The sequence below is a fragment of the Nannospalax galili genome, unplaced genomic scaffold, assembly GCF_000622305.1.
Source record: "Nannospalax galili isolate Female #2095 unplaced genomic scaffold, S.galili_v1.0 scaffold591, whole genome shotgun sequence".
Lineage (NCBI taxonomy): Eukaryota > Metazoa > Chordata > Mammalia > Rodentia > Spalacidae > Nannospalax > Nannospalax galili.
Window position 1 is genome coordinate 1,158,471 of NW_008330926.1, and position 13,499 is coordinate 1,171,969.

The following is a 13,499-nucleotide window of genomic DNA, read 5'->3' on the forward strand; positions in this document are numbered from 1 at the left end:
GATGATAGATGATAGACAGATAGATGATAGATAGACAGATAGATAGATAGATGATAGATATAGATAGATAGATGATAGATACATAGATGATAGATAGATAGATAGATGATAGATAGATAGATGATAGATACATAGATAAATAGATGATAGATAGATAGATAGATAGATAGATAGATAGATAGATAGATGATAGATGGGTAGATAGATGATAGATAGATAGATGATAGATAGATAGATGAGAGATATCTTAATGAAACTTCAGGTTTTAAAAGGAAGCACCTCACCGTCTTTAAAGTCCATCATGCTTTGATCTCCATATATTGTACTGTTTCTATATGATGCTCTCTCTCCCACCTCAAGGCCCAATCATGACCTTGAGGTCTTCTCATTCTAATAAACCTCATACCTAAAGAGAATCATGAATTATGTGTTGTCCTAGTTTGTTTCTCCATTGATGTAACAAAATACTCTGACCAATACCACTAACTTGGGGAGGAAAGGGTTTATTTTTTTTACGTCTCCCAGGGCGCTGTTCATCAGGGAGCCCAAGGTAGGGAACACAGGGCAGGAACCAGGAGGCAGGAGCTGGAGCACAGGCCATGGAGGAAAACTGCTTACTGACTTGCTCCCCTGGCCCCTGCTCAGCCTGCTTTCTTATGCAACACAGGCTCACCTGCCCAGGGGTGGCACCACCCACAGTGGGCCGGGCCCTCCCACATCACTCATCAAGAAGATGCCCCTCAGACATGGCCACAGGCCAGTCCTATGGAAGCAATTCCCCAGTTGCAGCTCTCTCAACCCAGGTGTGTCAAATTGACAGTAAAGCTATCCAGCACATGGGTACTGGGAACTTAACCTGGATCCTCTGTAAGAACAGCAATTGCTCTTAGCCACTGGGCTACTTCTTCAGCCCCCCCACCCCATTTTTTTGGTAAACCACTGAGTCCACTTGGTATTGCTTGGTGTAATGTTGACTGATTTGTTTGCTTGATCTTGTGCAGGTCTTATGTGAGTAGCCATAGCTGCAGTGAGTTCCTAAGTGCAATGGCCGTGTCATATCCAGAAGATAGCATTTCATAACACTCCTTCCTGTATCTTCTGGCTCTTACATTCTTTTCAGCACATCTTCCCAACACATCTACTGTGATGTTCCCAGAGCCTTGGGGCAAAGGGTGATATCATAATACATTTAGGGCTGAGCATTCAACAGTCACTTGGTCTCAGAACTTTAACCAGTTATTAATCTCTGCATTAACTGGTGCCTACTGCAGAAAGAAGCTTCTCTGACCAAGGTGACCACTATTATATTTAGCAATAAGAAGTAAATAAAGAAAGTATTAAAAATTAATCCTACAATTTGCCAGTTTTAGGCTAAGTGACCTGTCGCAAAGAAGCAAAGAGACCCCGTTTTCAAGGAAAAGTTATGTGCTTGAAAGAATGAGGGTTACTCTAGTATGTGAAGCTGAGTGCTTGAATACTTTAGTCTGATAGCTCTGGAAGGACAGTTGTGCAAAGCAGGGGAAACCTTAGCGGTCTGTGGTTCAATTTGTTTACATCATAACTTAGACCTAAAGGCCACCTGAATTCAGGAAAAGATGTCCATCCACCACAGGGACCTATGGCCACTTAGATTCCAAAGATGGGCACAGTTAGTATAAGCATAGAAGACCAGATCTGTGTATTGGGCCTCCCGCTCAGCACTTGGAAAGCTGGTTGAAGGCAGGAAAGCCAGTCCTGTAGGCAGACATAGATGGCCTGTGGGTTGAGCCTTCAAAGCTATTGTTGCTTTTATTATGGGCCCTGACTCCCGTGTTCTCTAAGCAGATCCTTCTAAAGTAAGGTAATTCAAATTCACTTACTTCACCTACAAACCACCTTTGGAGGCTAACTAATGGTCTGGGATTCTAATGAAGCAGGGCCACATTGGGGTAGCTACTTTTCCTTATGAAAGCTGTTTCCCCTATTTATACAGTGGAGAGGATGAAGAAGAGATGAGTGGAGCTGGCTCTTAGCACGTCATGACAATGACTCTCTCTCTCTCTCTCTCTCTCTCTCTCTCTCTCTCTCTCTCTCTCTCTCTCTCTCTCTCGTGTGTGTGTGTGTGGGGGTTCATTATCTTTTGCCATTCTCAGCCATCTCCCTTCCTCTAGACATGCTGAACTCAGCAGATTTGGTTCTATTGGTTCTGTCTCCTAGGGTTTCTGGTCATCTGATAAAGCTTTTGACACAAGCAGGAGCTGCCTTTCTCCTCTTAGCTTTCAAACTGAACAGTGCTGCCCAAGGCTCAGTCCAGGCTGTTTCCGTGTCTTCGGCTGCCTGGGTTATGGCTCTGTTGTTCAACTTGATCCTTGGTGAGTATCTCTGCTCCTGATTTTAGACTTCAGGACTTTCTGGAACCTTAATTAGAAGCATATTCTCCTATTCAGATTCAGATATCTTCCAAGAATGGCTTTTTATAACTAGCAACTATTCTAGACCATAGAAAGGCCCTTAATTCATATCTACTTTCTCATATGCTTTTTAATATTTTACTTATTATTTGCATGTGTATGAGTGTATTGCCTGCAAGTATGTAAGTGCACCCATGTCATGCAATGCCCACGGAGGTCAGGAGAAGATTTTAGGTTCCCTGGAACTGGAGTTAGATGGTTGTTAACTGCCATGTGGGTGCTAGGAACCAAACCCAGGTTCTTTACAAGAGCAGTCAGTGTTCTTAACCTCTAAGCCATCTCCCCAGCCTCCTAGATCATATGCTTTGATTGCTATATTTTCTGTCTTTCCTTATCTTTACAGAAATTTTACATATATTTCTTTTGCATCTGTTTCCCTAAATGCACTACCAATAAGAAGGCAATAAATGCTGGGTAGCAGTAGCCAAAGTAAGAGAAGGAATTATAGCCATAAGAGGTTTGTTAAAGAAGTCCACACTCACCCCTTGAGCATGTTTTCTTTTGTAATAAAAGTCCACTCAATTCCTTTGTCTCATTTTAAAAGAAACCAAAAAAAAGATGTCTTTCATCTGTCATTTAGTCTGGTTTCCTCTAAAGAGTATTTTATAGCCTATGTTAGCCTAAATATTACCTTAGATAACCTGGAATTTGGGGAGGCAAAGAAAACTGCATTTTAGTCATAGCTCTTTAATGTCTTATTCGAATTTACAGGTTACCATACTTCTCTGAAATTTTGTTCTCTAACCTATAAAGTAAAGACAATGCTATGTACCCCAGAGCCTCAGTCCATCTGAGAGCAGCCTCATTCTGAAGATTAAGGTTATGAGATTTATGAGAAATTATCTAGAAACAAAGAAATATTTCAGTGTTAAGTACTGATATATTTGGAGCAGTTTGAAAACTCTAGGCTAGAGATGTAAAGATATTGGCTCTTTCAAAAAAAAATCTTATAAGGTATGGGTGGTAGGCAAGTTATATAATTGAAAACGCTTAGTTTTAGGGACTACTGAGACTTCACAGGTCTAGGAGGGTGACTAAAGGACAGAGGAGTCCAAGCATATACAGATCTTGTAGGGAAAAGTCTAGTGTTCCAAAGATATTCTGATAAATCTGGAAGTTTGGAACTAAAGAGCTGCTTCTGATCTACTGATTTAAATTGTTAATGAACTACAACTTTACAAGCTATAGATGTCTTTTACATTTTCAAATGGTGAGGGGGGAATTAAAAGGAAATATTTCATGATACATGAAAATTACCTGAAGTTTAATTTTTTTAAATATTTTATTTATTAGTTTTATTTTATGTGTATGAGTGTTATGCCTGCATGTAAGTGTACCCGTGTTGCGCAATGCCCACAGGGGACAGAAGAGGCTGTCAGATCCCCTGAAAGTGGAGTTACAAACAGTTGTTAGTTGCCATGTAAGTGCTAGGATTCAAATCTGGGTCTTCTGCAAGAACAGTCAGTGTTCTTAACCACTGAGCAATCTCTCCAGCCATAAAAATTACCTGAAATTTAAAATGATGTCTATAAACAAAGGTTTGTAGGAACCCAGCCATGCTTATATATACATATATACACATATAACACATATACAGGACTGTTCTCACGCTGGAGGGGCAGAGCTAAGAAGTTGCAACTAAGCATGTGTTTGATTGAGTCTAAAATCTTTACTTTTGACCCTATATAGAAGGAGTTTGCTGAGTCTCATCTAAGTGCAATGACAGTGCAGATCATGCCACTATCCTCTATCCTCTGCTCTGTCTGTGGTGTCATTGCCTTTACCACCAGGGACTTCTCAGTGACCTCCAGTGTTTTTTTTCTCCTGTGGAACCAAAAGGTTGCACCAGCACACTCCCACTTTAGGCAGCTACAGTCAATCAATCAAATTGACTAGAGTAGAAACCACTTGGAGCAGTGCCTGGGGTACAGCCACTGACACATGCATAGGAACAACAAGGTCAATTAGTTGTTAGGATTGGTCTCCATGATTCTTCATCAACATCTGGTGGCCTTTGAAGCTCAGGCAGTCACACAGATCTGGCCTTGGAACTGTATATCTTCTATTCTTCCTCAAAAACTTACCAAGACCTTCTAGACAATTGCACTACCTTAACAAAGACTTGGAAATGTATTCCATGACCTCACGCTCCTTTCTTTTTCTTTCCTCAGCCATTTTCATTAGACCTGGCCTCTCAGGTAAGATTTTTTTTTTTTTAATTCTCAAAATGGAGGCCTCCAGGCTTTGGAGGAAAATCTGAGGTCTCTTGGGCTATTCAGAGGGACTGTGGTTCAAAATAGGGCCAGTAATCTTTCTTTCTAGTGCGTCCTCCATCCCATCAGTCTTATGTGGATGTATTTCCACCAGCAGAACTAAATGGGCTTAGGATGCTCTTTCATGATAAGGGTCCTCTATGGCTCCAGAAGTTCAGCTAGTTTCCAAACAGAATATGGCCTCACTTCAGGCCCCCTTGTGGCCCTGTACAGGAAATAAGCTTCCTTTGTTGCCCCTCTGGGTTCCCAGAATCAGATTTTCTTCCAGCCTTACTGGCACCTTTGAATTAGAAATGCACCTGCATGTAGCTTGACCAACAATGGGTACTATGGGTAGACGAGAGAGGAAAAGAGAGAGAGAGAGAGAGAGAGAGAGAGAGAGAGAGAGAGAGAGACTTGAGGGTAGTTGAAAGTTAATAGTTTCTTTTACACTATCCGTCTGTTCTCTCTTGCTTGGTGGTACAGGCTTTACCACAGACAACTAGGTAGAAGCTCTACCATTAGAGTGGGATGGTAACCATGTAGATGCACCTTGATTTCTTAGAGTGCTGCTTCTGAGTTCTTACCCAGATACTCAGACTACTCCAGTCTTTTTTCTCAGCCTCCAGGATTGTTACCAGTTCAAAACAATGGCAGCCCTCCTGGATGAGGATGCCGCTCCTCTTTCCCTTAAGGTTTCTGCTAATAAGGTAGGGTAAAGACACTGAATCAAATACAGCTGCCTCCCTGTGTCCCTCCGCCTTTCTCCCACTCTGATTTCTTCAAGATGAATTTCCTCTACTTAGTTCTCTTAAGCTGAATTATTTTAGTTACTCCTTGTTTCATTTTTAACTTATGTCTTTTTTTCTGAGAACTGCTCTAGTCATCTCCATCAAAATAAAAATTAATTAAAAACAAAAGTGTTACTAACCAAAATGAAATAAAACAGCCTGTGTATGATCCTGATAGGAACTTTTTCCTGAATTGCACAACAATGTCAATCCAAACTTTAATCTTTATCCAATGTTCCAAGAATTATTTTCATATGACCTGTATCTGTACTCATATGTGTAAGTTTTAAAATCAAATGCACAAAATGGAAATTCTGTTTTTCAAAACTAGAACATCTTTTATTTACTGAGAAGTTTATACATGTAAACAATGTATCTTGAATGATACCCACCTCAGCTCCCCTCTGAAGCATCCTCACTCTGTCTTCCTCCCCACTTCATACCTTCACTTCTTTTTAAGTAACCCACTGAGTTCAGTTAATGCTGCCTACTGGAATGTTGACTGATTTTGTTGACTTAATCTTGTTCGGGTCTTGTGCAGCACCCAAAACTGTAATGAGTTCATGGCCATGTGATGCAGTGGCCCTGCCACGTTCAGAAGACAAAATTTCACAGCACTCCTCTCCATCTCTGGCTTTTACATTCTTTCTACCCCCTCTCCTGTGATGTTCCCTGAGCCTTAGGGAATGGAGGTTGATATAGATGCCTCATTTAAGCCTGAGCGCTCAATAGTCACTTGTTCTCAGCACTGTGACAAGTCATAACTATCTGCATTAACTGCTGACCACTGCAGAGAGAAGTTTCTCTGGCCAAGGTAGAGGGTAGCAAACAATTAAGATCATAAAGAATTCCTGAATTCCTGCGTGTCTCCTGCTCTGACCCCAATTCCTCATACTCTCTATCAAAGGTGGAAGAGCCCTGCACTGACTGTAAATGCACCCTGAGCACACTTTTTCTTCCCCCAGGCCTAATATCTTATCTCTTTGCAGAGTCTCCACCCAGGGTGCGACTTGTGGGAGGTGCCCACCGCTGTGAAGGGCGGGTAGAAGTGGAGTACAATGGTCAGTGGGGTACCGTGTGTGATGATGGCTGGGACCTGAAAGATGTGGCCGTGGTATGCCAGGAGCTGGGTTGTGGAGCAGCCAAGATAACCCGCAGTGGTGCATTATATAAGCCACCAGCCTCAAACGAGCAGCCTGTCCTTATCCAAGGGGTTAACTGCAGTGGGATGGAAGACACATTGACTAAATGTAAAACAGATGAATATGTTTTGGAATGCTCCCATGAAGAAGATGCTGGGGCAGTGTGTGAGAGTAAGTATGGCAGGTTCAAAGATCATCTCCCAGCAGCCCATACCCATTGTCCACTTTTCTTAGTCGTTGTGACTGTCACACAATCACACTTTCTTATTTGTGAGACTTGAAGATAATATCCAAAATTGTTATTCAAGCCATTTCTTTCTTAGGTTTAAGCTATGTATGAGATTAAATTTCTCATATTTACATACATATATGCCAGATACACTAGCCACTGAACATTTGTTAAATGTCTATAAATGGAGCTGGGGATGGAGTTTTGGGAGAAGAAATGAACTCAGACAGTATAGTTCATGCTTTTTTGGAAGTTTCAGTTCCTAAAGAGTCTGCCATCCTGTCAGGGAAAGAGGAGATACTAACAGGAAACCAATAGGATCTCATTGATAGCTAGATGCCCCCCCCCACACACACACACATGTCCATTCCTTCACTGTCCTACATGTACTTCCTTTCTATAACTTATTAGTGTCCCCCCTTCTGTGTATACATTCCCTTTTAGACTATGATTTGGTGGAGAGACTTGCCTATGTTCCCCCCATTTTGTTTAGCAACAGAATTTTTTAGCAGGGAAACTATCATATTTTCCCCTGATGCTCAATCTTCATTCCTATTTTTTAGGAAGTCAAGGTTTGGGAACATTAGTCTGGGATACTTTATTCATGCCATTGTTGAATCAAAAAGGTTTTGACATTTAGTGTTAATATATTTATTTATCAATGTTTAAATTTATAGTGTTTCTGTCTCTTGAGAGAAGCAATAAGAAGTTGAATGTGAAAATAATTTGAAAACTAAAATGCTACTGAAATTATGATTTAACTGGGAACCGAGAAACTTTCAGTTCATCAATGCACGCGTCCATTCTTTCAGCCAGTATAGGAAGTGCTCACTACTCTAATAACTTTGTACCGAACACCAATAACTGAGCCACGTGAACATCAGACTCCCTTTTGTGAGAATATCATGTTCTTGTAGAGAATAAACACTTCCTCTTCCCTTTTTCCCAGACCCAGAGAACAGTTTCCCTCTAGTCCCAGAGAGTGTGCAGCTGGTAGATGGACCAGGACGCTGCCAGGGGCGACTGGAAATGATACACCGGGGTCAAAGGAGTACTGTGTGCAAAGCAGGCTGGAACCTCCGGGCTGCGAAGGTGGTGTGCAGGCAACTGGGATGTGGGAAGGCACTTCTGACCCAGAGACACTGCAACAAGATCACTCAGGGCAAAGCACCCATCTGGAAAAGCCAGATATTATGCTCTGGACAAGAAACAGACCTTCAGCATTGCCTTTTTAGGCCTTGGGAGAACAACTGTACCCATGATGAGGACACATGGATCGAATGTGAAGGTAATGGAAGATAACGCCGGTACATTCAGAGACTAGGTTTATTCATGAACATGGTTAAATTGAAACCCATTCAAGTAAGGGTTTTTTTTGTTTTTGGTTTTGGGGTTTCTTTTTTGTTTTGGGGGGGTTTTGGGGGGTTGTTTTTGTTTTTGTTTTTGTTTTTTGCCTTTTAGAAACAGCGTCTCCCTGTAGCCCCAGCTGGCCTGTAACTCACTATGTAGATCAGACTGGACTTGAACTCACAGAGAGTCACCTGCCTCTGCCTCCCAAGTGCTGGGACTACAGGCATGCACCACCATGCCTGGCTCAAACAACATTTACAAAGAACTATTCATGTATCAACTAATCACTGCAAATTTATTTAGTTGTATGCTAATACCAATTCTCTGTATAAGAAATTTCTTTAAAAAGCTGTGTATTGTACTATTACACCATAGACTATGGTACAGAATGCTATATAATAGGGCATACCACACTGCATATTTTTGAATTCTTACATTTTTAATTACTAGAAAGCCATTTAAATATTTGATTTTATAAGGAAATACTATATTTATAAAGCAGATGAAGTAAAAATATTCTCGTTAAAGAAACAGACCTGGCCACAAGGGTTGGAAACTGATGGAGACCTAGGGAAGAAGCTGCTATTGCCAAAACCATGTGGAGACTTTCGAATGTGCGGATGGTGTTTGGGGACCACGTAGATAATAGTTTTCTCTTTTCCCTTCGTCCCTCCTATCACCCTCTTCTTTCTTCACATGCAGATGCCTTTGAGTTGAGGCTGGTAGGAGGAGACAGCCTCTGCTCTGGGAGACTGGAGGTGCTACACAAGGGTGTGTGGGGGTCTGTCTGTGATGATGGCTGGGGAGAAGAGGAGGACCAAGTGGTATGCAATCAGCTGGGCTGTGGGGAGTCCATCTTGCCATCCTCCAAAGCCCGCAAAAGCTATGGCCTTGGGGCAGGACGCATTTGGCTGGATGACGTTGTTTGCTCAGGGGAGGAGCCATCCTTGGAGTTCTGCCTGCACAGGTTGTGGGGGTATCATGACTGCACCCACAAGGAAGATGTGGCAGTGATCTGCTCGGTAAGTCCCATCCCTTTGCAAGGTTGGCACTTCTGAGAATGATGGAGGAAGTGTAGGAAGGCACTCTGGTGGTCAAGGTGGAGCCACTAAGGCCACAGAGTTGCTATAGTCATTGCCTGCTCTATGAAAGTCTCCAAGGATGGGACTGGGGTTCTAGCAATTGTTTGTTTAGAAGGGGATTGGTGAGGGGTAAGAAGAAAAAAATTTTAATACAGTTATTGAACATGAGAATAGAAGAGGCTTTCCAAGTTATTTGATCAATGTACTTATGTTAATCATGAAAAAGATGAGTCAGAAAATTTTGCCAAACCATAAAAATTTGCTTTTTTTTTAAGTTTTTAGAATATTTTTAGAATTTTAAAGAAAAAAGAAATCCTCAGGGCAGGCAAGCTGGTAACCTTGGCCTTGAGAAAGTGAATGGGAAGGAAGGAAGGAAGGAAGGAAGGAAGGAAGGAAGGAAGGAAGGAAGGAAGGAAGGCAGGCAGACGTGAGGCCATGCTGGTTTAGAGCCTGCCTGGGAAGTCACACACATAGCTGACTGGCAGCCATGTGGCTAGGAGAAGGAAGTTTTAGAGAAAGTAAAAAAATGAAAGATGCTTGGGGCAGCCCAAAGCCTTAAAGAAAGCATGTTTAGGAAGAAAGGCATGAAGAAGGAAAAGGGAAATTATGCTTCCCTGAACAATTCAGGAAAGGGGGCAACTCACAGACTACAAGGCTGTATCTTGGAAGTTCTGGCCCCGTAGGCAGGATTACAAGCAGGAAAAAGTCGCTATCTCATCAACACACTAGGTATTCTGCCCATCTATTTAGCATAACCTGTCTTCCTAGGGGCAGTCCTATGACCAGATGATTGACCAGTTAAACTTACATAAAATGGAGGTGCTCGGGGTATTACATTTCCCACTGGCACTGGGATATAAGTCAAATCTTTGACTTGTTTTGATTTTAAGGCTTATATTAGGTCCTTAATTTTGATGGCATTTGGGCACCTTTTGATCTATCCAGTTAGGCAATTTAGGAGACATGGACCCACCGTAAAGGCTAGGAGGAATATTACCAGAAGCCCAGGAAAACTCAATTATACCTGAATTATTGGCGTAAAAACAGCAAAACTTACCTAAGGCCATGTATGATCCATCTTCCTTTAGGAACAGATCTATCCCCCTTTTGTTCTGTCGTACCATGTTAGCTAGGGCGTTAACCTGACTCTGCAACTGCCAATGGAGTCCTGTAGATGTCCAAAAGACATCTTTGTCTACCTGAGAGTTTAGAAACCTAAAATTTTTATTACCCATGGCTAGGGTGGCAGCACCCATGCATCGGACCCTGCAACGCCTCTTTTCACAAGGACGGGAGCAGGACTTCCCTTGGCCCTTAAGAGACTTGGGTTAAGGTGAAGTGTTTCTGCCCTTTTTCTCTGCTATAGAGATAAACCTGGGGGAGAACACGGACTAGGGTGCTCATGTCTCCATGGTGAGCGTCCCATTTTAGCTGTTCTGTAGCCACGTACTTAGTAAGACCAAAGGCACATGCCCATCAGGTGCTTTCAGGGGTGTGAAAGATTAAACCCAGGTTTCCTGAGAACTTACGGGGCTATACCCCTGCCCCCCGTCTGAAAGTTACCTCTTCGGGGCCGGCGGGGGGGGGGATATTAGAAAAATTTGCTCTTAGTGCGTATAATAGAACTAAATGATTAATCCTTGCTTTCAATCCCAGTTTAGCTCTCTGAGGCAACTCCAACCTTTAGGCTAAGTTTGAACTATCTGTAGAAAATGACCTACTCACCCTGTTTGTTGTTGGTCCCTAAAACTTATTTTCAATCTGTGAGGGCAAGTGGAGGTCTAGCAATGAGCTCTTCTGAGAATGTCTATGATTGTGTGACGATAAAATATGAATACAGTCAGCCCTTGTTTTCTCTGTATTCTGCATCCATGCATGTAAAGTATTTGAAAAAAAGTTACACTCTACTGAACATCAACAGACTTTTTCTTATCATTATTCTTTTAATAACAGAACAGAACAACTACTTACATGGCATTTGCATTGGACTAGGTGTTATAAGTATTCTACAGATAATTCAAAGTATGTAGGAGGGTGAGCTTAGGTCATATGAACATTTTTGTCACAACTTCATAGGAGTCATTTGCACCTGTGGATTTCGGCATCCTTTAGGTTGTTGGCATTAATTTTCTGTGGATGCAGAATGCCTATACTATTCATGACTCCCCCAGGAGCCTTCTGAATATGCCTTTGGGCATGACACCAAATTTTGGCCTGGCTTCTGTCAGTGTGAGATTTGTATGTCATTAGCTCTTTCATATTCTGGGCATTGGTCTGCTTCCTTGGACAGTTTAGCTTGAAAAGAATGAGTGCTTGCAAACCTATTCTTGCCCTTATTGCATTTTCCTTTTCTCTTTACAGAATAGTGTCTTGGACTCCGATACTTAACCTGGATACCTGCTTGCTCTCCAGGGCCTGCTGATCCTTCTAACAATCTAAGTCCTGGTTGTGGACTTTAGCCACCTCCCCCTCTGGCTCTCTGGAGTTTGAATTTGTGCCTTCACCTTGATCTCAGGGCTACACACCCCCATCATCACCTTAAGATACGAGCTGCTGAGCTCCCTTGCTGGGAAGAGCTTCCAGTTACCCTATGCTCACTGCTGACCCCTTGGTATTGGTTCTGGCCTTTCCTGCCTCTTCCCAGTCCACCTTCAACTCTCTGGTCTGTCACTATGATGGATGTGCAGGCCATGACTAAGGCATAGTCTGTTTGTAAACAAAATAGAGGATGAAACAACAAAAGGAGCATCTGGAAGGGAATAATGCACAGGCAATTTTTTGGAAGTAGGGGAGAAAATATTTTTTTAACTCTTCTCACATTTCATGACAAATGAAGTGATCAGAACAATAGCACCTCATTCTCTGCTATTTCTCGGAGAAAGCAGCATACTCTTTCAGTAGCAGAGTGGTGCCCTGTAGTCCTTGACTATTATAGTTTGAGTTTTAGATGTCTACCAAAAATACCATTTTGTTTGAAGCTTTGTCTCTAATACATCAGAGTTCATAGGTGGGGCCTTTAGAATCTGACTGGTTCATGAGGTATGAGCCCTCAGCCTTTATGAATAGATTAATTATTGACAAATACATAACTTAATGAGCTATTGGGACGTGGTGGAAACCTGAGGCGATGGGGTCTAATTGAAGGAAGCAGGTAGTTTCAGGCATACCTTTAAAGGGAATATTTTGTCCCCAGCCACTCTCTCTCACCCTCCCTCTGTCTTGGCTTCTTTAAAACTATGAGCTGGAGTAACGATTCCTTCCTGTAGATTAGTTTCCTTGGGTCATAACAGCAGAAAGCTAGCTAACTGGTAAACCTTTTATGATACTTAGGAAAATGTGCTTTATTTTCTGACTATTCCAATAAAATACCTTTGTTTTCATCCCTGTATAACTGACTAACAAGACTGGAACTTAACAAAAAGGATCTTGGGCTGAAGAGAAGGCTCAGTGGCTAAAAGCACTGGCTGCTCTTGCAGAGGACCAACCCAGGTTTGGTTCCCAGCACCTATTGGTGGCTAACAACCATCTGTAACTCCAATTCTAGGAGATCTAACATGACCATTTCTGACCTCCATGGGCATTGCATGACACGGGTGACCTTACATACATTCAGGCAATACATTCATTACACATAAAATAAATAAAATAATAAACTATTTTAAACAAAAGTGATTCTCACAAATGCATTTTACTTTCTCAAAGAAAACCATTTTGGTTACTGGGAAAAAGTCAGAGAGGCAAAAAAGTTGGAAAGAGCTTTGATTGTATCTTTCTCCAATCAGAAAGCATCATTTTCATTTTATCAACAGAGACTTTGGGACCCATAATATTTTTAAGATAAGGTTTTCCTCTGTAGTCAAGCCTGGTCTCAAACTCACTATGTAGCTCAAGCTGGTCTGGAACTCACAATCTCCCTGCCTCAACTTCTTGAGTGCTGGATTACAGATATACTCCTTCATGTCCTACTTGGGAAACTGTAAATCTGAGACAAGACAGAATGATACTAAGTATGTAATCGGGATTTATTTATAAAAATCAACAACTATAGACTCTGTGGCTAAGATAATGCTTATACTGTGACTGACTTATTGTGGCTTGATAAATCAGATATCACAGTTCAACAGTTGCCCATCTGTGTGATGTGCTCTTTCTGTCCCCAGGAAAGCAGGTGCATCAGTCTCTACAGGATTACATAGAAGATAG

General features: G+C 41.9%; 1 protein-coding gene across 1 annotated transcript; it reads left to right on the forward strand.

Annotated features, from left to right (window-relative positions):
- Positions 1-2,238: 2,238 nt before the first annotated feature.
- On the forward strand, positions 2,239-12,684 carry Cd5l (CD5 molecule like). Its single transcript, XM_029556460.1, has 6 exons — positions 2,239-2,351; positions 4,622-4,648; positions 6,483-6,806; positions 7,814-8,152; positions 8,917-9,236; positions 11,658-12,684. Exons 1-6 carry the CDS (start codon positions 2,324-2,326, stop codon positions 11,682-11,684), a joined length of 1,065 nt encoding a protein of 354 aa, XP_029412320.1. The 5' UTR covers positions 2,239-2,323; the 3' UTR covers positions 11,685-12,684.
- The last annotated feature ends 815 nt before the right edge of the window (positions 12,685-13,499 follow it).